The sequence below is a fragment of the Dendrobates tinctorius genome, unplaced genomic scaffold (assembly GCF_039654945.1).
Source record: "Dendrobates tinctorius isolate UK_male_01 unplaced genomic scaffold, ASM3965494v1 ptg000048l, whole genome shotgun sequence".
In the NCBI taxonomy this organism is placed as follows: domain Eukaryota; kingdom Metazoa; phylum Chordata; class Amphibia; order Anura; family Dendrobatidae; genus Dendrobates; species Dendrobates tinctorius.
Window position 1 is genome coordinate 15451515 of NW_027361716.1, and position 25079 is coordinate 15476593.

The 25079-nt window shown below is 49.0% G+C and overlaps 1 protein-coding gene across 2 annotated transcripts in view; it reads left to right on the forward strand.

Annotated features, from left to right (window-relative positions):
* Positions 1-621: 621 nt before the first annotated feature.
* Positions 622-25079, forward strand: part of RCN1 (reticulocalbin 1) — a 58284-nt gene continuing 33826 nt past the window's right edge. The window contains exons 1-4 of one of the 2 annotated variants that reach the window (XM_073576319.1): positions 622-774; positions 17259-17507; positions 19158-19351; positions 21104-21282. In XM_073576319.1, coding sequence (XP_073432420.1) covers positions 17275-17507; positions 19158-19351; positions 21104-21282 — 606 coding nt within the window. In that variant the 5' untranslated portion in view covers positions 622-774; positions 17259-17274. Of the gene's footprint in view, positions 775-12878; positions 12938-17258; positions 17508-19157; positions 19352-21103; positions 21283-25079 lie in introns of those variants that run through there. The other variant, XM_073576318.1, reaches the window with a different exon arrangement.

The window sequence follows — 25079 nt, forward strand, 5'->3', positions numbered from 1 at the left end:
CTTTTGAAACGCGACTTTGGCGCGATAGTCGCCGACCTCGTGGCCGACCTCACGCTAAGGTCGGGTTTCGTTTCATGAAACCCGACTTTGGCGAAAGTCGGCGACTTTTGAATTTTTTCGACCCGTTTCGCTCAACTCTACTGGCGTCACTGTCTTCGCCATCGGACGTATTGACCGTCAACAGGAGTCAGGGCTGCGACTGCTCCGACTTCCTCTCCATGTTCCATTTGTTGGAAAGCGGGAACAGTGACGCCAGCGCTGATCGGGCGCCACACTCCGATGTCGCAAGCAACGGGAAAGCGAGTGCTGACACCGCTGGAACGGGAGCGGAGGTGTTTTTCTTTTGGGATGGGGAATGAGGACGGTCAGTCCTAGCAGTACACAACCCCTTTAATTAAAATCTGATGAAAATTAGAAAAAAAATAGTCAAAAATTTGTAGCTGCAACGTAGACGATTTTGCACACGCTCGTCCGCAGTCTGGGGAGGCGGGTGACAGGAGAGCGGTGGGGCAGCACATATAACCGGCCGTGCTGGCCGTGACACGTATGATCGGCCCGGTACTAGCCGGCAGCCCTCCAGCACCACCAGTAACCCGTGAGCTGCCAGCACGAACACTGCACAGATCTCCAGGGTCCATTGCAACGTGGCGCACTGGCCCCGCCTAGTCATTGAGACACAGCTGACCAATCAGAAGCTTTGCAACAATGGCGACGGCAGTATGTGTTCTAGCACGCTATTGGCTGAGAGCAGGTTCCCATCTCTGCCCGGATCAAGTAAGTACAAATCTGTAAATGCTCAGTGTAGGTGTCAGCCCGGCCGGGTGAGCGGGGACCGGGGGCGTGTGAGGGCAGCGGCCGGCATCGGCGTTTGCTAGCTGCCCTGCAGTGCTCACTGACAGACTGCTGGATATCTCCATGTACTCTATGCATTGGGCTGTGCTGAGCGCCCACTGAATGGGTTCATGAATGTGCCGAGGATGGTCGGCGCCAACAGGGGTTTGCTGGTCTGCTCCTAGATGTGTCTGGTGGTATGCACAGAGCGTGCCCAGCTCCTAGATGTGTCTGGTGATATGCACAGGAGTGTGCCCAGGGTGGTCTGTGCCTAGATGTATCTGGTGGTATGCACAGGAGTGTGCCTGGGGTGGTCTGGTGGTATGCACAGGAGCGTGCCCAGGGTGGTCTGCTGCTTGGTGTGTCTGGTGGTATGCACAGGAGCGTGCCCGGGGTGGTCTGCTCCTAGATGTGTCTAGTGGTCTGCAGAGGAGTGTGCCCAGAGTGGTCTGCTCCTAGATGTGTCTGGTAGTATGCACAGGAGCGTGCCCGGGGTGGTCTGCTCCTAGATGTGTCTGGTGGTATGCACAGGAGCGTGCCCAGGGTGGTCTGCTCCTAGATGTGTCTAGTGGTCTGCAGAGGAGTGTGCCCAGAGTGGTCTGCTCCTAGATGTGTCTGGTAGTATGCACAGGAGCGTGCCCGGGGTGGTCTGCTCCTAGATGTGTCTGGTGGTATGCACAGGAGCGTGCCCAGGGTGGTCTGCTGCTTGGTGTGTCTGGTGGTATGCACAGGAGCGTGCCCAGGGTGGTCTGCTCCTAGATGTGTCTAGTGGTCTGCAGAGGAGTGTGCCCAGAGTGGTCTGCTCCTAGATGTGTCTGGTAGTATGCACAGGAGCGTGCCCGGGGTGGTCTGCTCCTAGATGTGTCTGGTGGTATGCACAGGAGCGTGCCCAGGGTGGTCTGCTCCTAGATGTGTCTAGTGGTCTGCAGAGGAGTGTGCCCAGAGTGGTCTGCTCCTAGATGTGTCTGGTAGTATGCACAGGAGCGTGCCCGGGGTGGTCTGCTCCTAGATGTGTCTGGTGGTATGCACAGGAGCGTGCCCAGGGTGGTCTGCTGCTTGGTGTGTCTGGTGGTATGCACAGGAGCGTGCCCAGGGTGGTCTGCTCCTAGATGTGTCTAGTGGTCTGCAGAGGAGTGTGCCCAGAGTGGTCTGCTCCTAGATGTGTCTGGTAGTATGCACAGGAGCGTGCCCGGGGTGGTCTGCTCCTAGATGTGTCTGGTGGTATGCACAGGAGCGTGCCCAGGGTGGTCTGCTCCTAGATGTGTCTAGTGGTCTGCAGAGGAGTGTGCCCAGAGTGGTCTGCTCCTAGATGTGTCTGGTAGTATGCACAGGAGCGTGCCCGGGGTGGTCTGCTCCTAGATGTGTCTGGTGGTATGCACAGGAGCGTGCCCAGGGTGGTCTGCTCCTAGATGTGTCTAGTGGTCTGCAGAGGAGTGTGCCCAGAGTGGTCTGCTCCTAGATGTGTCTGGTAGTATGCACAGGAGCGTGCCCGGGGTGGTCTGCTCCTAGATGTGTCTGGTGGTATGCACAGGAGTGTGCCCAGGGTGGTCTGCTCCTAGATGTGTCTAGTGGTCTGCAGAGGAGTGTGCCCAGAGTGGTCTGCTCCTAGATGTGTCTGGTAGTATGCACAGGAGTGTGCCCAGGGTGGTCTGCTCCTAGATGTGTCTAGTGGTCTGCAGAGGAGCGTGCCCAGAGTGGTCTGCTCCTAGATGTGTCTGGTAGTATGCACAGGAGCGTGCCCGGGGTGGTCTGCTCCTAGATGTGTCTGGTGGTATGCACAGGAGCGTGCCCGGGGTGGTCTGCTCTTAGATGTGTCTGGTGGTCTGCAGAGGAGCGTGCTCAGAGTGGTCTGCTCCTAGATGTGTCTGGTGGTATGCACAGGAGCGTGTCTGGTGGTATGCACAGGAGCGTGCCCGGGGTGGTCTGCTCTTAGATGTGTCTGGTGGTATGCACAGGAGTGTGCCCAGGGTGGTCTGCTCCTAGATGTGTCTAGTGGTCTGCAGAGGAGCGTGCCCAGAGTGGTCTGCTCCTAGATGTGTCTGGTAGTATGCACAGGAGCGTGCCCGGGGTGGTCTGCTCCTAGATGTGTCTGGTAGTATGCACAGGAGCGTGCCCGGGGTGGTCTGCTCCTAGATGTGTCTGGTGGTATGCACAGGAGCGTGCCCGGGGTGGTCTGCTCTTAGATGTGTCTGGTGGTCTGCAGAGGAGCGTGCTCAGAGTGGTCTGCTCCTAGATGTGTCTGGTGGTATGCACAGGAGCGTGCCCGGGGTGGTCTGCTCCTAGATGTGTCTGGTGGTATGCACAGGAGCGTGCCCGGGGTGGTCTGCTCAGGAGCGTGCCCGGGGTGGTCTGCTCTTAGATGTGTCTGGTGGTATGCACAGGAGTGTGCCCAGGGTGGTCTGCTCCTAGATGTGTCTAGTGGTCTGCAGAGGAGCGTGCCCAGAGTGGTCTGCTCCTAGATGTGTCTGGTAGTATGCACAGGAGCGTGCCCGGGGTGGTCTGCTCCTAGATGTGTCTGGTGGTATGCACAGGAGCGTGCCCGGGGTGGTCTGCTCTTAGATGTGTCTGGTGGTCTGCAGAGGAGCGTGCCCAGAGTGGTCTGCTCCTAGATGTGTCTGGTGGTATGCACAGGAGCGTGCCCGGGGTGGTCTGCTCCTAGATGTGTCTGGTGGTATGCACAGGAGCGTGCCCGGGGTGGTCTGCTCTTAGATGTGTCTGGTGATATGCACAGGAACGTGCCCAGCTCCTAGATGTGTCTGGTGGTATGCACAGGAGCGTGCCCGGGGTGGTCTGCTCCTAGATGTGTCTGGTGATATGCACAGGAACGTGCCCAGCTCCTAGATGTGTCTGGTGATATGCACAGGAACGTGCCCAGCTCCTAGATGTGTCTGGTGGTATGCACAGGAACGTGCCCAGCTCCTAGATGTGTCTGGTGGTATGCACAGGAACGTGCCCAGCTCCTAGATGTGTCTGGTGATATGCACAGGAACGTGCCCAGCTCCTAGATGGGTCTGGTGATATGCACAGGAACGTGCCCAGCTCCTAGATGGGTCTGGTGATATGCACAGGAACGTGCCCAGCTCCTAGATGGGTCTGGTGATATGCACAGGAACGTGCCCAGCTCCTAGATGGGTCTGGTGATATGCACAGGAACGTGCCCAGCTCCTAGATGGGTCTGGTGATATGCACAGGAACGTGCCCAGCTCCTAGATGGGTCTGGTGATATGCACAGGAACGTGCCCAGCTCCTAGATGTGTCTGGTGATATGCACAGGAACGTGCCCAGCTCCTAGATGTGTCTGGTGATATGCACAGGAACGTGCCCAGCTCCTAGATGTGTCTGGTGATATGCACAGGAACGTGCCCAGCTCCTAGATGTGTCTGGTGATATGCACAGGAACGTGCCCAGCTCCTAGATGTGTCTGGTGATATGCACAGGAACGTGCCCAGCTCCTAGATGTGTCTGGTGATATGCACAAGAACGTGCCCAGCTCCTAGATGTGTCTGGTGATATGCACAAGAACGTGCCCAGCTCCTAGATGTGTCTGGTGATATGCACAGGAACGTGCCCAGCTCCTAGATGTGTCTGGTGATATGCACAGGAACGTGCCCAGCTCCTAGATGTGTCTGGTGATATGCACAGGAACGTGCCCAGCTCCTAGATGTGTCTGGTGATATGCACAGGAACGTGCCCAGCTCCTAGATGTGTCTGGTGATATGCACAGGAACGTGCCCAGCTCCTAGATGTGTCTGGTGATATGCACAGGAGCGTGCCCAGGGTGGTCTGCTCCTAGATCTGTCTGGTGGTATGCACAGGAGCGAGTCCGAGTGGGTCTGCAAGATGTATCCGATGGTATGTACATGAGTGTGCCCAGTGTGGTCTGCTCCTAGATGTATCTGGTGATATGCACAGGAGCATGCTTGGGGTGGTCTGCTCCTAGATATATCTGGTGGTAGGTATGCACTGGAGCGTGCCTAGGATGGTCTGCTCCTAGATGTGTCTGGTGGTATGCACAGGAGAGTGCCCAGGGTGGTCTGCTCCTAGATGTGTCTGGTGGTATGCACAGGAGAGTGCCCAGGGTGGTCTGCTCCTAGATGTATCTGGTGGTATGCACAGGAGTATGCCCAGGGTGGTCTACTCCTACAGTGCTGTACAAATTTATTGGGACAAAGCATTTTTTTTTAAGTAAAATCTTAAGTTGGTTACCAGTCAGTGATTAAAACCAGTTTGAACTGCTTTGAACTGGTACTCACACCTGTTCAAAGCAGTTAAACTGGTTAGAATCACTGACTGGTAACCAACTTACGATTTTACTTAAAAAAAAAAAAAAATGCTTTGTCCCAATTAATTTGTACAGCACTGTAGATGTATCTGATGGTATGCACAGGAGTGTTCCCGGAGTTGTCTGCTCCTACATGTATCTGGTGGTATGCACTGGAGCGTGCCCGGGGTGGTGTGCTCCTACATGTATCTGGTGGTATGCACTTGAGCGTGCTCGGGGTGGTCTGCTCCTAGATATATCTGGTGGTATGCACTGGAGCGTGCCCGGGGTGGTCTGCTCCTAGATATATCTGGTGGTATGCACTGGAGCGTGCCCGGGGTGGTCTGCTCCTAGATATATCTGGTGGTATGCACTGGAGCGTGCCCGGGGTGGTGTGCTCCTACATGTATCTGGTGGTATGCACTTGAGCGTGCCCGGGGTGGTCTGCTCCTGGATGTATCTGGTGATCTGTACAGGAGCATGCCCAGGGTGGTCTGCTCCTTGATGTATCTGATGGTATGCACAGGAGTGGTCTGCTCCTAGATGTATCTGGTGTTATGCACAGGAGTGTGCCTAGGATGGTCTGCTCCTAGATGTGTCCGGTGGTATGCACAGAAGCGTGCCCAGAGTGGTCTGCTCCTAGATGTGTCTGGTGGAGTGTGCCCGGGGTGGTCTGCTCCTAGATGTGTCTGGTGGAGTGTGCCCGGGGTGGTCTGCTCCTAGATGTGTCTGGTGGTATGCATAGGAGTGTGCCCGGGGTGGTCTGCTCCTAGATGTGTCTGGTGGTATGCACAGGAGCGTGCCCGGGGTGGTCTGCTCCTAGATGTGTCTGGTGGTATGCACAGGAGCGTGCCCGGGGTGGTCTGCTCCTAGATGTGTCTGGTGGTATGCACAGGAGCGTGCCCGGGGTGGTCTGCTCCTAGATGTGTCTGGTGGTATGCACAGGAGCGTGCCCGGGGTGGTCTGCTCCTAGATGTGTCTGGTGGAGCGTGCCCGGGGTGGTCTGCTCCTAGATGTGTCTGGTGGTATGCACAGTAGCGTGCCCAGAGTGGTCTGCTCCTAGATGTGTCTGATGGAGCGTGCCTGGGGTGGTCTGCTCCTAGATGTGTCTGGTGGTATGCACAGGAGCGTGCCCGGGGTGGTCTGCTCCTAGATGTGTCTGGTGGAGCGTGCCCGGGGTGGTCTGCTCCTAGATGTGTCTGGTGGTATGCACAGGAGCGTGCCCGGGGTGGTCTGCTCCTAGTTGTGTCTGGTGGTATGCACAGGAGCGTGCCCGGGGTGGTCTGCTCCTAGTTGTGTCTGGTGGTATGCACAGGAGCGTGCCCGGGGTGGTCTGCTCCTAGTTGTGTCTGGTGGTATGCACAGGAGCGTGCCCGGGGTGGTCTGCTCCTAGTTGTGTCTGGTGGTATGCACAGGAGCGTGCCCGGGGTGGTCTGCTCCTAGATGTGTCTGGTGGTATGCACAGGAGCGTGCCCGGGGTGGTCTGCTCCTAGATGTGTCTGGTGGTATGCACAGGAGCGTGCCCGGGGTGGTCTGCTCCTATATGTGTGTGGTGGTATGCACAGGAGTGTGCCCAGGGTGGTCTGTGTCTAGATGTATCTGGTGGTATGCACAGGAGTGTGCCTGGGGTGGTCTGCTGCTTGGTGTGTCTGGTGGAGCGTGCCCGGGGTGGTCTGCTCCTAGATGTGTCTGGTGGTATGCACAGGAGCGTGCCTGGGGTGGTCTGCTCTTAGATGTGTCTGGTGGTCTGCAGAGGAGCGTCCCCAGAGTGGTCTGCTCCTAGATGTGTCTGGTGATATGCACAGAGCGTGCCCAGCTCCTAGATGTGTCTGGTGGTATGCACAGGAGCGTGCCCAGAGTGGTCTGCTCTTAGATGTGTCTGGTGGTCTGCAGAGGAGCGTGCCCAGAGTGGTCTGCTCCTAGATGTATCTGGTGGTCTGCAGAGGAGCGTGCCCAGAGTGGTCTGCTCCTAGATGTGTCTGGTGGTATGCACAGGAGCGTGCCCGGGGTGGTCTGCTTTTAGATGTGTCTGGTGGTATGCACAGGAGCGTGACCGGGGTGGTCTGCTGCTAGGTGTGTCTGGTGGAGCGTGCCCGGGGTCGTCTGCTCCTAGATGTGTCTGGTGGTATGCACAGGAGCGTGCCCGGGGTGGTCTGCTGCTAGGTGTGTCTGGTGGAGCGTGCCCGGGGTGGTCTGCTCTTAGATGTGTCTGGTGGTATGCACAGGAGCGTGCCCGGGGTGGTCTGCTCTTAGATGTGTCTGGTGGTATGCACAGGAGCGTGCCTGGGGTGGTCTGCTCCTAGATGTGTCTGGTGGTATGCACAGGAACGTGCCCAGCTCCTAGATGTGTCTGGTGGTATGCACAGGAACGTGCCCAGCTCCTAGATGTGTCTGGTGGTATGCACAGGAACGTGCCCAGCTCCTAGATGTGTCTGGTGATATGCACACGAACGTGCCCAGCTCCTAGATGTGTCTGGTGATATGCACACGAACGTGCCCAGCTCCTAGATGTGTCTGGTGATATGCACAGGAACGTGCCCAGCTCCTACATGTGTCTGGTGATATGCACAGGAACGTGCCCAGCTCCTAGATGTGTCTGGTGGTATGCACAGGAACGTGCCCAGCTCCTAGATGTGTCTGGTGGTATGCACAGGAACGTGCCCAGCTCCTAGATGTGTCTGGTGGTATGCACAGGAACGTGCCCAGCTCCTAGATGTGTCTGGTGATATGCACAGGAACGTGCCCAGCTCCTAGATGTGTCTGGTGATATGCACAGGAACGTGCCCAGCTCCTAGATGTGTCTGGTGATATGCACAGGAACGTGCCCAGCTCCTAGATGTGTCTGGTGATATGCACAGGAACGTGCCCAGCTCCTAGATGTGTCTGGTGATATGCACAGGAACGTGCCCAGCTCCTAGATGTGTCTGGTGATATGCACAGGAACGTGCCCAGCTCCTAGATGTGTCTGGTGATATGCACAGGAACGTGCCCAGCTCCTAGATGTGTCTGGTGATATGCACAGGAACGTGCCCAGCTCCTAGATGTGTCTGGTGATATGCACAGGAACGTGCCCAGCTCCTAGATGTGTCTGGTGATATGCACAGGAACGTGCCCAGCTCCTAGATGTGTCTGGTGATATGCACAGGAGCGTGCCCAGGGTGGTCTGCTCCTAGATGCGTCTGGTGGTCTGCTCCTAGATCTGTCTGGTGGTATGCACAGGAGCGAGTCCGAGTGGGTCTGCAAGATGTATCCGATGGTATGTACATGAGTGTGCCCAGTGTGGTCTGCTCCTAGATGTATCTGGTGATATGCACAGGAGCATGCTTGGGGTGGTCTGCTCCTAGATATATCTGGTGGTAGGTATGCACTGGAGTGTGCCTAGGGTGGTCTGCTCCTAGATGTATCTGGTGGTATGCACAGGAGTATGCCCAGGGTGGTCTGCTCCTACAGTGCTGTGCAAATTTATTGGGACAAAGCATTTTTTTTTTAAGTAAAATCGTAAGTTGGTTACCAGTCAGTGATTCAAACCAGTTTGCACTGCTTTGAACTGGCACTCACACCTGTTCAAAGCAGTTAAACTGGTTAGAATCACTGACTGGTAACCAACTTACGATTTTACTTAAAAAAAAAAATGCTTTGTCCCAATTAATTTGTACAGCACTGTAGATGTATCTGATGGTATGCACAGGAGTGTTCCCGGAGTTGTCTGCTCCTACATGTATCTGGTGGTATGCACTTGAGCGTGCCCGGGGTGGTGTGCTCCTACATGTGTCTGGTGGTATGCACTGGAGCGTGCCCAGGGTGGTGTGCTCCTACATGTATCTGGTGGTATGCACTTGAGCGTGCCCGGGGTGGTCTGCTCCTGGATGTATCTGGTGATCTGTACAGGAGCATGCCCAGGGTGGTCTGCTCCTTGATGTATCTGATGGTATGCACAGGAGTGGTCTGCTCCTAGATGTATCTGGTGGTATGCACTGGAGCGTGCCCGGGGTGGTCTGCTCCTAGATGTGTCTTGTGTTATGCACAGGAGTGTGCCTAGGATGGTCTGCTCCTAGATGTGTCCGGTGGTATGCACAGAAGTGTGCCCAGAGTGGTCTGCTCCTAGATGTGTCTGGTGGTATGCACAGGAGCGTGCCCGGGGTGGTCTGCTTTTAGATGTGTCTGGTGGTATGCACAGGAGCGTGACCGGGGTGGTCTGCTGCTAGGTGTGTATGGTGGAGCGTGCCCGGGGTGGTCTGCTCCTAGATGTGTCTGGTGGTATGCACAGGAGTGGTCTGCTCCTAGATGTATCTGGTGGTATGCACTGGAGCGTGCCCGGGGTGGTCTGCTCCTAGATGTGTCTTGTGTTATGCACAGGAGTGTGCCTAGGATGGTCTGCTCCTAGATGTGTCCGGTGGTATGCACAGAAGTGTGCCCAGAGTGGTCTGCTCCTAGATGTGTCTGGTGGTATGCACAGGAGCGTGCCCGGGGTGGTCTGCTTTTAGATGTGTCTGGTGGTATGCACAGGAGCGTGACCAGGGTGGTCTGCTGCTAGGTGTGTATGGTGGAGCATGCCCAGGGTGGTCTGCTCCTTGATGTATCTGATGGTATGCACAGGAGTGGTCTGCTCCTAGATGTATCTGGTGGTATGCACTGGAGCGTGCCCGGGGTGGTCTGCTCCTAGATGTGTCTTGTGTTATGCACAGGAGTGTGCCTAGGATGGTCTGCTCCTAGATGTGTCTGGTGGTATGCACAGAAGTGTGCCCAGAGTGGTCTGCTCCTAGATGTGTCTGGTGGTATGCACAGGAGCGTGCCCGGGGTGGTCTGCTTTTAGATGTGTCTGGTGGTATGCACAGGAGCGTGACCGGGGTGGTCTGCTGCTAGGTGTGTATGGTGGAGCGTGCCCGGGGTGGTCTGCTCCTAGATGTGTCTGGTGGTATGCACAGGAGCGTGCCCGGGGTGGTCTGCTGCTAGGTGTGTCTGGTGGAGCGTGCCCGGGGTGGTCTGCTCCTAGATGTGTCTGGTGGTATGCACAGGAGCGTGCCCAGCTCCTAGATGTGTCTAGTGATATGCACAGGAGCGTGCCCAGAGTGGTCTGCTCCTATAGGTGTCTGGTGGTATGCACAAGAGCGTGCCCGGGGTGGTCTGCTCTTAGATGTGTCTGGTGGTATGCACAGGAGCGTGCCCGGGGTGGTCTGCTCTTAGATGTGTCTGGTGGTATGCACAGGAGCGTGACCGGGGTGGTCTGCTGCTAGGTGTGTATGGTGGAGCGTGCCCGGGGTGGTCTGCTCCTAGATGTGTCTGGTGGTATGCACAGGAGCGTGCCCGGGGTGGTCTGCTGCTAGGTGTGTCTGGTGGAGCGTGCCCGGGGTGGTCTGCTCCTAGATGTGTCTGGTGGTATGCACAGAGCGTGCCCAGCTCCTAGATGTGTCTCGTGGTATGCACAGGAGCGTGCCCAGAGTGGTCTGCTCCTATAGGTGTCTGGTGGTATGCACAAGAGCGTGCCCGGGGTGGTCTGCTCTTAGATGTGTCTGGTGGTATGCACAGGAGCGTGCCCGGGGTGGTCTGCTCTTAGATGTGTCTGGTGGTATGCACAGGAGCGTGCCCGGGGTGGACTGCTCTTAGATGTGTCTGTTATGCACAGGAGCGTGCCCGGGGTGGTCTGCTTTTAGATGTGTCTGGTGGTATGCACAGGAGCGTGCCCGGGGTGGTCTGCTGCTAGGTGTGTCTGGTGGAGCGTGTCCGGGGTGGTCTGCTACTAGATGTGTCTGGTGGTATGCACGGAGCGTGCACAGCTCCTAGATGTGTCTGGTGATATGCACAGGAACGTGCCCAGGGTGGTCTGCTCCTAGATGTGTCTGGTGGTCTGCTCCTAGATCTGTCTGGTGGTATGCACAGGAGCGAGTCCGAGTGGGTCTGCAAGATGTATCCGATGGTATGCACAGGAGCGTGCCCAGGGTGGTCTGCCCCTAGATGTATCTGATGATATGCACAGGAATGTGCCCAGGGTGGTCTGCTCCTAGATATGTCTGGTGTTATGCACAGGAGTGTGCCTAGGATGGTCTGCTCCTAGATGTGTCCGGTGGTATGCACAGAAGTGTGCCCAGGGTGGTCTGCTCCTAGATGTATCTGATGGTGTGCACTGGAACGTGCCCGGGGTGGTGTAAGCCTAGATATATCTAGTGGTGTGCACAGAAGCGTGTCTGGGTTGTTGTGCGCTTTAGCATGCCTGTGGTGGCCTGTGCCAAGATGTCTTTCGTGGTTTGTGACTGAGCAAACCTGGGGTGGTCTGCACCTCAGTATGCCTGGGGTGGTCTACAACTGAGCATGCCCGGCGTGGTCTCTGCCAAGATGTCTGGTGGTCTGCCTCTGATTGTGCCTGGAGTGGTGGTACACCAAGATTTATCTACAGGTCTGCAACGGAGTATGCCCGGGGTTAGGGGTCTGTCTGGTGGCCTGTGCCTGGGTTGGTCTGCACCAGGTTGTGTGTGGTGGAAAGCCCTTAGGGTATGTGCACATGCTGCGGTTTTGGCCCTGCAGAACAGCAGTTCCGCAGACATGGTACTTTACCATGTTAGCCTATGGGTTTTCAAAACCGCAGTGCTCATGCTGCGGTTTTTTACCTGTGGGAAAGCTGCGTTTTTTTTTTCCGCAGCATGTCAATTGTTTCTGCGGATTCTGCTGCAGTTTGCCACCTATTCCATTGTCCAGGTATCAAACGCAGGTCACTTAACCTGCGGTTTTACCTGCGGTTCCGCGGGAAAAAACCCGCAGGTGAATCTGCAGTGCGTGCACATACCCTTAGTGTTCCCATGGTGGTCTGCACTCGAACTTGCTTACTTGTTTGCATTCCTTTGTCTGGTGATCTGTGCCTTTTTCTACTCTGGGATGGTGGTCTACATCCTTTTTTTTTTTTTTTTTTTTTTCATGGATTGCACTTGGTGGTATTAACCTGACTCTAGGGGTGATGTCTCCTGTTTGGCTACTTTCACACGTCATTTTTTTTCCGACAGGCAGGATCTGGCGTAAATTGTGGAAAACTGATCCGTTTTTCCGCCGGATCCGTCTAGCCGGCTTGTAATGGATGAGGGCCTCACTATATCTGTTTCCTGGGGCTGGCCAATTAGATCTGAGCATGCTCAGACTTGAAAAACCAGATCCGGTGGCCGGATCTGTCTTTTTCCGGATTCGGCGCATTCTGGCGCCCATAGACTTGCATTGTAGCAAAAAGCTGGAAGCGCCGGCGCTGTCTGGTTTTTCGCCGCAGACAAAAAACGTTACTTGAGATGTTTTTTCCAGACACCAGAATCAAAATTTTAGCCAGATCCGGAAGAAACGGGAGGCCATGCGGCGCGATCCGGCGTTAATACAAATCAATGAGAAAAAACGTTTCCGGCTGTAGATTTCACCGGTTCCGATTTTTGTAAAAATAGCCGGATCCTGCCTGTCGGAAAAAACCTGATGTGTGAAAGTAGCCTTAGTTGATGAAGTAGTGTAGGGTTGGCATCTTAGCCTAATCATTGGATTGTTCACAGAGTGAGAATGTCATGAATGAAGAGGGTGTAGGAGATTGTGTGAGACTGTACTGAGAAGTGTCCAGGATTATATGAGGAGTGCAGACAGCGCAAGAGAAAGAAGGAAACGATCCATCAAGGTCATAGGCATGTCTAGGATGTTACCTGCCGGTGTATCAGATGTGTCCACATATGTAAGAGCTGAAGACCCATGAGCTGGTTGTACATAGTAATATAGTTATTAAGGTTGAAGGAAGACTTTAAGTCCATCTAGATCAACCCCATATCCTATCCTAACTTGCCCTAACATGTTGATTCAGAGGAAGGCAAAAAAAACCCCATGTGGCAAACGGTAAGCTTCACATTGGGGAAAAAAATTCCTTCCTGACTCCACATACGGCAATCAGACTAGCTCCCTGGATCAACGCAATATTAAGGAAACTAGTGTATATACCTTGTAATATTATACTTTTCAAGAAAGGCATCCAGTCCCTTCTTACATTTTAGTAGGGAATCACTCATTACAACATCATATGGCAGAGAGTTCCATAGTCTCACTGCTCTTACAGTAAAGAATCCGCGTCTGTGAGTATGCTTAAACCTTCTTTCCTCCAGACGTAGAGGATGCCCCCTTGTCCCCGTCACAGGTCTAAGAGTAAAAAGATCATTAGAAAGGTCTTGGTATTGTCCCCGCATATATTTATACATTGTAATAAGATCACCCCTAAGCCTTCGATTTTCCAAACTAAATAACCCCAAGTGTAATAACCTGTCTTGGTATTGCAGACCCCCTAGTTCCCTAATAACCTTGGTCGCTCTTCTCTGCACCCGCTCCAGTTCAGCTATGTCTTTCTTATACACCGAAGACCAGAACTGTACGCAGTATTCTAAGTGTGGTCGCACTAGTGACTTAGATAGAGGTAAAATGATGTTCTCCTCATGAGCATCTATGCCTCTTTTAATGCATCCCATTATTTTATTTGCCTTTGCAGCAGCTGCCTGACACTGGCCGCTAAATGTGAGTTTGTCGTCCACCCATACACCCAGGTCTTTTTCAGTGACTGTTTTGCCCAGTGTTTTACAATTAAGCACATAATTATACATCTTGTTCGTTCTACCCAAGTGCATGACCTTACATTTATCCCTATTAAAGCTCATTTGCCATTTATCAGCCCAAGCTTCTAGTTTACATAAATCGTCCTGTAATATAAAATTGTCCTCCTCTGTATTGATTACCCTGCAGAGTTTAGTGTCATCTGCAAATATTGAAATTCTACTCTCTTATGTCCCCTACAAGGTCATTAATAAATATGTTAAAAAGAAGCGGGCCCAATACTGACCCCTTTGGTACCCCACTGCTAACGGTGACCCAGTCCGAGTGTGCTCCATTAATAACCACCCTTTGCTTCCTATCCCTGAGCCAGCTCTTAACCCACCTACACATATTTTCCCCTATTCCCATTGTTCTCATTTTATGTATCAATGTTTTGTGTGGTACCATATCAAAAGCTTTTTGAAAAGTCCATGTACACCGCGTCCACTGCATTCCCTTGGTCCAGTCCTGAACTTACCTCTTCATAAAAGCTTATCAGATTAGTCTGACAGGAACGGTCCCTTGTAAACCCATGTTAATATTGGGTCATGAGGTTATTCTTCTCCAGATACTCCAGTATAGTATCTCTTAGAAAACCCTTCAGGATTTTACCCACAGTTGAGGTTAAACTTACTGGCCTATAATTTCCAAGTTCAGTTTTTGTCCCCTTTTTTGAATATTGGCACCACATTTGCTATACGCCAGTCCTGTGGTACAGACACTGTTATTATGGAATCTTTAAAGATTAAAAATAATGGTCTATCTATGACTGTGCTTAATTCCTGCAGTACTCGGCGGGTGTATCCCATCCGGGCTCGGGGATTTGTCAATTTTAGTGATTTTTAGACGCCGCCGTACTTCCTGCTGGGTTAAGCAGGTGACGTTTAATGGAGAATTTTATCCCTGATCATGCTATCCGTCATGGGATTTTCTTGTGTAAATACTGTTGAAAATGGTCATTAAGCATATTGGCTTTTTCCTCATCCTCATCCACCATTTCACCCAGACTATTTTTAATGGGACCAACACTATCATTTTTTAGCTTCTTACTATTTATGTAGTTAAAGAATATTTTGGGATTATTTTTACTTTCTCTGGCAATGAGTCTCTCTGTCTTGATTTGCTTTTTACAGAATTTATTTAATTTTCTGTGTTTATTGCCTACAGGCGTACTGTATGGCTTTGGGGCATGGAGAACCGATGCATCTTGAGTGGTAGTTGTTGGGTCAACCATTTGCTGCCCAGCCAGTCCTTATAGGAATCGTCCATGATTCTCACTGAGCATTCGCTTTTATTATTCTTTTATATATCATATTTCACAGTACATTACAGATATCATCACTGTCCCCATTGGTGTTCACAATATACAGTGGGGCAAAAAAGTATTTAGTCAGTCAGCAATAGTGCAAGTTCCACCACTTAAAAAGATGAGAGGCGTCTGTAATTTACATCATAGGTAGACCTCAACTATGGGAGACAAACTGAGAAAAAAAAATCCAGAAAATCACATTGTCTGTTTTTGTTTCATTTTATTTGCATATTATGGTGGAAAATAAGTATTTGGTCAGAAACAAGCAAGCAAGATTTCTGGCTCTCACAGACCTGTAACTTCTTCTTTAAGAGTCTCCTCTTTCCTCCACTCATTACCTGTAGTAATGGCACCTGTTTAAACTTGTTATCAGTATAAAAAGACACCTGTGCACACCCTCAAACAGTCTGACTCCAAACTCCACTATGGTGAAGACCAAAGAGCTGTCAAAGGACACCAGAAACAAAATTGTAGCCCTGCACCAGGCTGGGAAGACTGAATCTGCAATAGCCAACCAGCTTGGAGTGAAGAAATCAACTGTGGGAGCAATAATTAGAAAATGGAAGACATACAAGACCACTGATAATCTCCCTCGATCTGGTGCTCCACGCAAAATCCCACCCCGTGGGGTCAGAATGATCACAAGAACGGTGAGCAAAAATCCCAGAACAACGCGGGGGGACCTAGTGAATGAACTGCAGAGAGCTGGGACCAATGTAACAAGGCCTACCATAAGTAACACACTACGCCACCATGGACTCAGATCCTGCAGTGCCAGACGTGTCCCACTGCTTAAGCCTGTACATGTCCGGGCCCGTCTGAAGTTCGCTAGAGAGCATTTGGATGATCCAGAGGAGTTTTGGGAGAATGTCCTATGGTCTGATGAAACCAAACTGGAACTGTTTGGTAGAAACACAACTTGTCGTGTTTGGAGGAAAAAGAATACTGAGTTGCATCCATCAAACACCATACCTACTGTAAAGCATGGTGGTGGAAACATCATGCTTTGGGGCTGTTTCTCTGCAAAGGGGCCAGGACGACTGATCCGGGTACATGAAAGAATGAATGGGGCCATGTATCGTGAGATTTTGAGTGCAAACCTCCTTCCATCAGCAAGGGCATTGAAGATGAAACGTGGCTGGGTCTTTCAACATGACAATGATCCAAAGCACACCGCCAGGGCAACGAAGGAGTGGCTTCGTAAGAAGTATTTCAAGGTCCTGGAGTGGCCTAGCCAGTCTCCAGATCTCAACCCTATAGAAAACCTTTGGAGGGAGTTGAAAGTCCGTGTTGCCAAGCGAAAAGCCAAAAACATCACTGCTCTAGAGGAGATCTGCATGGAGGAATGGGCCAACATACCAACAACAGTGTGTGGCAACCTTGTGAAGACTTACAGAAAACGTTTGACATCTGTCATTGCCAACAAAGGATATATCACAAAGTATTGAGATGAAATTTTGTTTCTGACCAAATACTTATTTTCCACCATAATATGCAAATAAAATGAAAAAAAAACAGACAATGTGATTTTCTGGATTTTTTTTTTCTCAGTTTGTCTCCCATAGTTGAGGTCTACCTATGATGTAAATTAAAGACGCCTCTCATCTTTTTAAGTGGTGGAACTTGCACTATTGCTGACTGACTAAATACTTTTTTGCCCCACTGTAAATCCCCTATCACTGTCTTTTGGTGTGTGAGAGGAAACTGGAGGAAACCCACACAAACGCGGGGAGAACATGCAGCTCCAAGAAAGAAGATAAAATGACCCTCACCGTTCTTGTATGCAGAGCGACCATCTTGCTCTTGCGTCCTGCTGGCTCCATTGCTGCATGTTTGCAACTGATATTTGGTGAATGGCGCTTTTTCTCCTTACTTGGACTTACTGCCATTGTTTATGTCCAGCACCACGAGATCAATTTCGCTATATTGTGTCTCCTCTCCATTTTGATTATAGCAAGTTTTCAAAGAACTTGTTTGGAAAAAGTCACTTTGCACAAACAAATCTCCTGACACATCATACTGTTCTTGGGGGGAGGATTTGAACCCAGGACCCCAGTAGTGCAAATATTTGCCCCTGTTGCATCAGCAGCTCTACCACCCAACTTGCAGACCACGTTCAGGGTCAGATCAGACCATCAAAGTCTCTTGCTTTCACATGGCTCCACAAGGGTTAACCAGGGTCTGGTCTCTTTTGCCCCCTCCCATGTCCCCCAATCTTTGATTCTCCTCCTTACGTAGTATATACAGTAACATGGACCTGTGCACTTCCAGTTCCAGCACTGCTGTGATGCGGAGGGAGATGCAGCCTGAAAGTCTCCTTTACATCTTGCTACTATGTGCTGGAGAGATCCTCGCCAAACCCATGTTTCGGAAGGAGAGGATCCGCCTGGACCCTGAACTCAAAACACAAATCCATGAAGACAACCAGAGCTTCCAAATGGATCACGAGGCTTTCCTGGGGAAGGATGAGGCCAAGACCTTCGACCAACTTACATCAGAAGAAAGCAAAGACCGACTGGGGTGAGACTCGCAATCCTGTTTATAATGGGGCCAGAAAGCTGCACTAGAAGTTGGGTGGCAGTCAGGAGGCTTGATTTCTGGCTGACCGCCCCTCTGGGAACTGTAGTGGCAGTCATCATGACCGCTCCATATGAGGGGGGAGTCTGTCACCTCAAAATCAGGGCTGTGGAGTCAAGAGTTGGAGTCGGTGTCATGGAAATTTAAAGAGATGGAGTTTTGGCTTACCGACTCCACAGCCTTGCTCAAAATGGCAACTTCCCTGTCTAAACACTTATATAGGGGACCTGGCTCCTTAGGTCATACTAGGCATGTATCGTTTTACTTAAAATTTGATTTTTTTTTTTTTTTAAACAAAATATTATTTGATATGCAAATGAGGACGCTTGTTCTTTCAATAAAATCAGTGTTTTATCAGAAGGAGATGATCGCTACATGACTAGGTATCTTGTGCCTCTTAGTCAACTGCTCTGTATGACCCCACCCCCAACACTGACTACTTTCTGTGTACAGTGTGCATTCCTATTGGTATGGGTGGGGTTACACCGCTCAGCATTCAGAGCACCACTAGATCTGTAGTACAGAAAACTGTCAGTTTTTCACAACTGCTATACCCAGTAAACGAAGTGACGCATCAATGGAATCAGGATCTCTGCCTGTACATCATTTTGCTTTTAGATGAGGTAGCAAAAACCTGATGACGGATTCCCTTTAATACCTCGCCAATTTTGGGCTTTTAGGACAAAACATTTTTTTTCTTTTCATTGTTGCTTTCTAGGAGCCATACTGTATTTGTCAGTAGCGCCATTTTTAGATACATCTCAAGTGAGCTGACCTTCCCCAAGTTACATTTTTTTTCTCCCAAACACTGTTCCCTTTAATTGACATAGGATATTGTCATTATTACAATGACCTGTAGAACTAGATCACTATTTCTTGGTTTTTGTGTTACTACTTTTACACACACATAGGTGTAGGAGCGGCTGCCATATTACAGACTCGATATCATTTTTTATTTTGACATGGATAATGTAGGAAGGATTATTTTTTTTTTTCAGGACTGACTGTACTTTTCATTGATGCCATTTTCGTGTCTATGCAACTTTATCACTTTTTTTTGTTTTCTTTTTTTGTGAGGCTGGATGAGCAAAGCCAGAAATATTTATGTTTCCCCTTAGGCCGGGATCACACATGCGAGAAATACGGCCGAGTCTCGCATGTTAATACCCGGCACTGCTGCCAGCACTCGAGAGCGGAGCCTGCGGCTCCATGTATTGCTATGCGGCCACACGCTCCGCTCCGAGTGCCGGTGGCAGTGCCGGGTATTAACATTCGAGACTCGGCCGTGTTTCTCGCATGTGTGATCCCGGCCTTAGAGTCTTCAGCGCAAGATTAATAATGGTATAGTACGGGTCCATACAATTAAAACGATACTCAATATTCTTCTAGACAGTACAACATGAAGGCTATAGATTGAAAATGGTGCCGAATTTCTTAATGCAACACAATTTAAAAAATGTATTTTTTTGCCCAAAATATTTAAAAACTTTAAAAATGGCCCTGAAAGTGTCAGCCCATGGGGGTCTTTGTAGTGGAAACATGTATAGAAACAAAATAAATCTTCATATTTCTAAATCATATTTTTCTTCCTAGCAATATAGTTGACAGGATTGACAGCGACAGTAATGGGCTAATTAGCACTGAGGAGCTGACGGCCTGGATTAAGCGGGTCCAGAAAAGATACGTCTACGAAAACGTGGCTCGAGTGTGGAAGGACTATGACGTCAATAATGATAACCACATATCCTGGGAAGAGTACAAGCAAGCCACATATGGGTATTACTTGGGTAAGTTGCTTATTGTATGTATTCTATTGCTGACTCACTAATATATCAAGATGGTTTTTGAAGAAGGTGTCTTTTTTATTATTTTTTTATAAAGAAAGCCAATTTTTTGTGATATTTCTTTATTTTTGTTCTTTTATCCCAACATCTCAAAATTCATACTTTTTTTTGTCACTATAGGGGTGTTGGGGATTATTTTTTATTTTTTTTTTTTTTCCATTTTGAGGTCCATATAATGTATTGTATACGGTAGTTTTAAAGGGAATCTGTCACCTATTTTTTCACATATAAGATGTGGCCACCGCCATCAGGGGCTTATCTACAGCATAATGCTGGGGAGGGTGACTGGAGGGATTCTGCTCCCTCTGTAAAACCATTAGCATGAACAGTGGCATGCTACCCTGGCCATCTACAATCCTGGCCATTAGAGCAGCATGTCTGCAGTATATACAGCTGAAACCTTCAAGATATTAAATACTGGTGCGACATGCATCGTTAACTAACCCTCCCACCATGATGTGACAGTAGGACCTTTTACCAAATTTTTCACATTGCACTGGCACACCATGTAATAGTGACGCAGAGAGGAATATGCCTTAACTTTTTTTTTTTTTCTCACTTCTCTATGGTCAAAGTATTTGTGTGCTAATGAGTAAATACACACTTAGACTTCAAAAATGTGTCAGTTTTTCACAGGGGCTATTTACTACTTCATCCTCTTGAAAACCCACTAATCAAAAGCAGGCAGCAACACTCAGAAACACATGCTGCCCACAATAATTTAGGGCAGATTTCTTACTACATGAGCTGTAAGAATACAACTCTGGTCTCCTGGTCTAACCTCCTACATGACTAGAAAGTACAGATCACTAACCCTTTTCAGATAAGGTCCCCATGGGGGGAGAGGCAGCACACCTAAGTTTAGCTATGTGATATTACAAACCCTTTTATTAGCTCTCCTCATCTCATAGTGCTGTTCCCCCACACTGCCTATCTAGATATGTATCAGTAATCACAGTTATGTCTGTCGTGTGTAACTTGTAATCCATTTGCAGTGACATGAGAGCAGGCTGGCATAATACATCATTGAGGAGTGTTCCAGAGAAGTGACTTCTGTGTGAGCTGTAATGACAGCCCTGATCCCGCTGCAGAGTTAGAATTGTGATGCTGACTCGCTCAAAAATCAGGAGAGAAGAAGGCTTTGTAAAATGACACTGCTAAACTCAGCATCACTTTCTAATCATGCAGGGGGTTAGACCAGGAGATCAGAGCTGTATCCTTACATCTAACACTGAGAAACCTGTTCTGAGCTATGGTAAGGGTGTGTTCGTCTTTCCTTTTGAATGTTACTGATTGGTTAAAGGGTTGTACAGATTTTCAAGAACATGGCTGCTTTCTTCCAAAACTGTGCCACCATTGTCTGCACAACTTATTTCAATTGAGCTGGAATACCAGACACCACTAATAAACCGGTGTGGAGACATTACAGGAAGAAAATGGTCATGCTTTGTAATCCTGATCAACCCTCCCACTCAGATGGACATTTGCAGGATGTTTTCACTGACAGCAAGCAGTGATCTTGAATGTGGTTAGGATTGAGCGAGGAATCTATTTGGATGTCAAGAGATGAATCTGTTAGCATAACTTCTCACCCTGCAGTCTTTAAATAAGCCTAGACACCCCCTTGTTTAAAGGTGCTTGTCAGTGAAGATTTCTGATAATCTCATTAATTTCTGTGTCCCTATATCTGTGCAGCAAACCCTGAAGAGTTCCAGGACGCAGCCGAACAGTTTAGCTTCAAGAAAATGCTTCCTCGGGATGAAAGGAGGTTTAAACAAGCTGACCTCAATGGAGATCTTGAGGCAAATCGGGAAGAGTTCACTGCTTTTCTTCACCCAGAAGAATTTGAGCACATGAAGGACATTGTTATATTGGTACGAGCACGTTCCTGGCTTCTAATACTAGCTTTAGGTCAGTGGCTCCACATCTGAAGTAAGCTCAGAATAGTTGCAGGAGCAGGTATAAAAGCGAGCAACTTCAGTAGAGTAATAGCCATTATGTTAAGGGGTTCTCCAGGGCTAGATCACCGATAACCTTTCCTTAGAATAAGACTGTATGTGATCAGGGGTTTGGACCTGCCTCTGAGGTAAGGCGGGTCAGAAGTTAGCTGTGTAGTCATGGAGAGCACCTTAAAGACATTTTAATGTCCATTCCTGTGACTGGGGATGTTAGAGAAAAAGCAAGAGGTGGTGGCAACAAGTGAGGGTGAGCTGGCGGGTCTGTCGCTCACCTGATTAGGTTGTGTAGCGCAACTACGTGAAGAGTGATGTATAATCCAATCATGGCTGCTGCTTTGGCCACTGTAATCCCACCAAATGGAGAGAGGAGTGTGGTGGATCCTGGGCGCTGCCACTGACAAAAGGTTAATCCAGGTAGTAAGTATAAAAAAAAAAAAACTTCCAGTTTATGGACATGTGTTTTAGAGTAGAACCTGCTCCTTCATCAGGCATCTGATGATCATCGGGTGTCTGGGACATCAGTAGGTTCTACTCTGAAACACTGCAATAATTTGTAGTTTTTTGTTTTTTATTATACTGGCCGCCTGCAAAAACCTTTTGTTAGCTGCAGCACCTGTGATCCGCCTAACTCTTCTCCTTTTTACGTGATTGTGATGCTGGGACTCGTCATCGGCTGCCCTAAACAGCTTTGTCTAAATTGTGCAAATCTATTACTTGGGGCCTTTGTTTGCTTAAAAGTTTAGAGTGCCAGGTCATTTAGAGTATTTGGGTCACTTCTTTTATGGCGATGATGAGCATTCATCTTCCCTCCGTATAGGTCTGTTTTAGTACAGTCATGGCCAAAAGTGTTGGCACCCATGAAATCGATCCAGAAAATGAAGTATTTCACTCAGAAAAATTTCACTCAGAAAATTATCGCAATAACACGTTTGTTTCTGTTGGGTGTATTGGAACAACACAAAAAAAAAAGAAGGCAAATTGGACATCATTTGACACACAGCCCCAAAAATAGGCCAGACAAAATTGTTGGCACCTTTCCAAAATTGTGGGTAAACAACTTTGTTTCAAGCATGTGATGCTCATTCAAACTCGCCTGTGGCAAGTAACAGGTGTTGGGCAATATGAAAATCACCTGAAACCAGATAGAAAGGGGAGAAGGTGACTCAGTCTTTGCATTGTGTCTGTGTGTGCCACACTAAGCATGGAGAACTGAAGGAGAAGAGAACTGTCTGAGTACTTGAACAAAAATTGTTGAAAATATCAACAATCTTAAAGGGAACCGGTCACCAGTTTTATAATGGATCAACTAAAGCGATCGCCTTATTCAGCGTCTGTGCTGCATTCCGTATACGGTTATATAACTCCCTGCCTCACCCTGTATACCCTCCAAAAAACCTTTTGAAGTTCTCCTGCGCTTTGTTAATCCTGTCAGTCCAATAGGCATCCTTTCTATGTTCTCTATTCTTCCTCCCTGTTGCTGCTCGCCATCCTCCTGTGTCATCCACATTGCTGGGCAAAAACTTGCCGATGCGCACTATGTTTGCTCTACTGCAGACAGAGCGAAAAACATAAGTGCGTATGCCCACATTAGGGTAAAACATAGTGTGCGAACAGAGATTGCTCTGCAGATTTTGCCCGGCAATATGGATGACGCAGGAGGCATCATTCGCGTCAATCAAAGCAGAAGGATGGCGAGCATCAACCAGGAGGAAGAATAGAGAGTACGGAAAGGATGCCTATCGGACCCACAGGATTAACACATAGTTTGGGATAACTTCAGAAGGTTTTTGGGTGTATATACAGGGGGGGGGGGTAGTCAGGGGGTAGTCAGGGGGTTATACACAGTGCCATGCGAAAGTATTCGACTCCCTGGAACTTTTCAACCTTTTCCCACATATCATGCTTCAAACATAAAGATACATTACCAAATGTAATTTTTTGGTGAAGAATCAACAACAAGTGGGACACAATTGTGGAGTTGAACAAAATTTATTGGTTATTTTAAATTTTTGTGGAAATTCAAAAACTGAAAAGTGGGGCGTGCAATATTATTCGGCCCCTTTAACTTAATACTTTGTTGCGCCACTTTTTGCTGCGATTACAGCTGCAAGTCGCTTGGGGTATGTTTCTATCAGTTTTGTACTGAAATTCTTGCCCATTCTTCCTTGGCAAACAGCTCGAGCTCAGTGAGGTTTGATGGAGATGGTTTGTGAACAGCAGTTTTCAGCTCTTTCCACCGATTCTCGATTGGATTCAGGTCTGGACTTTGACTTTGCCATTCTAACACCTGGATACGTTTACTTGTGAACCATTCCATTGTGAATTTTGCTTTATGTTTGGGATCATTGTCTTGTTGGAAGACAAATCTCCGTCCCAGTATCAGGTCTTTTGCAGACTCCCAACAGGTTTTCTTCAAGAATTGTATTTGGCTCCATCCATCTTCCCATCAATTTTAACCATCTTCCCTGTCCCTGCTGAAGAAAATCAGGCCCAAACCATGATGCTGCCATCACCATGTTTGACAGTGGGGATGGTGTGTTCAGGGTGATGAGCTGTGTTACCTTTACGCCAAACATATCGTTTGGCATGGTTGCCAAAAAGTTTGATTTTGGTTTCATCTGACCAGAGCACCTTCTTCCACATGTTTGGTGTGTCTCCCAGGTGGCTTGTTGCAAACTTTAAACAACACTTTTTATGGATATCTTTGAGAAATGGCTTTCTTCTTGTCAGTCTTCCATAAAAGCCAGATTTGTGCAGTGTACGACTGATTGTTGTCCTATGGACAGACTGTCCCACCTCAGCTGTAGATCTCTGTAGTTAATCCATAGTGATCATGGGCCTCTTGGCTGCATCTCTGATCAGTCTTCTCCTTGTTTGAGATGAACGTTTATAGGGACGGCTGGGTCTTGGTAGAATTGCGCTGATCTGATACTCATTCCATTTCAATATGATCGCTTGCACCATGCTCCTTGGGATGTTTAAAGTTTTGGAAATCATTTTGTTTCCAAATCCAGCTTTAAACTTCTCCACAACAGTCTCACGGACCTGCTTGTTGTGTTCCTTGGTCTTCATGATTCTCTCTGTGCATCAAACAGAACCCTGAGACTATCACAGAGCAGCTGCATTTATACGGAGACTTGATTACACACAGGTGGATTATATTTATCATCATTAGTCATTTAGGGCCACATTGGATCATTCAGAGATCCACAACGAACTTCTGGAGTGAGTTTGCTGCACTGAAAGTAAAGGGGCCAAATAATATTGCACGCCTCACTTTTCAGTTTTTGAATTTCCACAAAAATTTAAAATGACCAATAAATTTCGCTCAACTTCACAATTGTGTCCCACTTGTTGATTCTTCACCAAAAATTTACATTTGGTATCTTTATGTTTGAAGCATGATATGTAGGAAAAGGTTGAAAAGTTCCAAGGAGCCGAATACTTTTGCAACGCACTGTAACTGTTTATGGAATGCAGCACCCATGGTGACAAAACTGGTGACTGGTTCCCTTTTAAGATTGCAAGTCCATCTCCAGAGATCTTAATGTTTCTTTTGTCCATGGTGTGCAACATAATCAAGAAGTTTACAACCCATGGCACTGTAGCTAATTTCCCTGGATGGCAGAGAAAAATTGATTAAAGGTTGCATCGCAGGATAGTCCGGATGATTGATAAGTAGCCCCAATCAAGTTCCAAAGAAATTCAAGCTG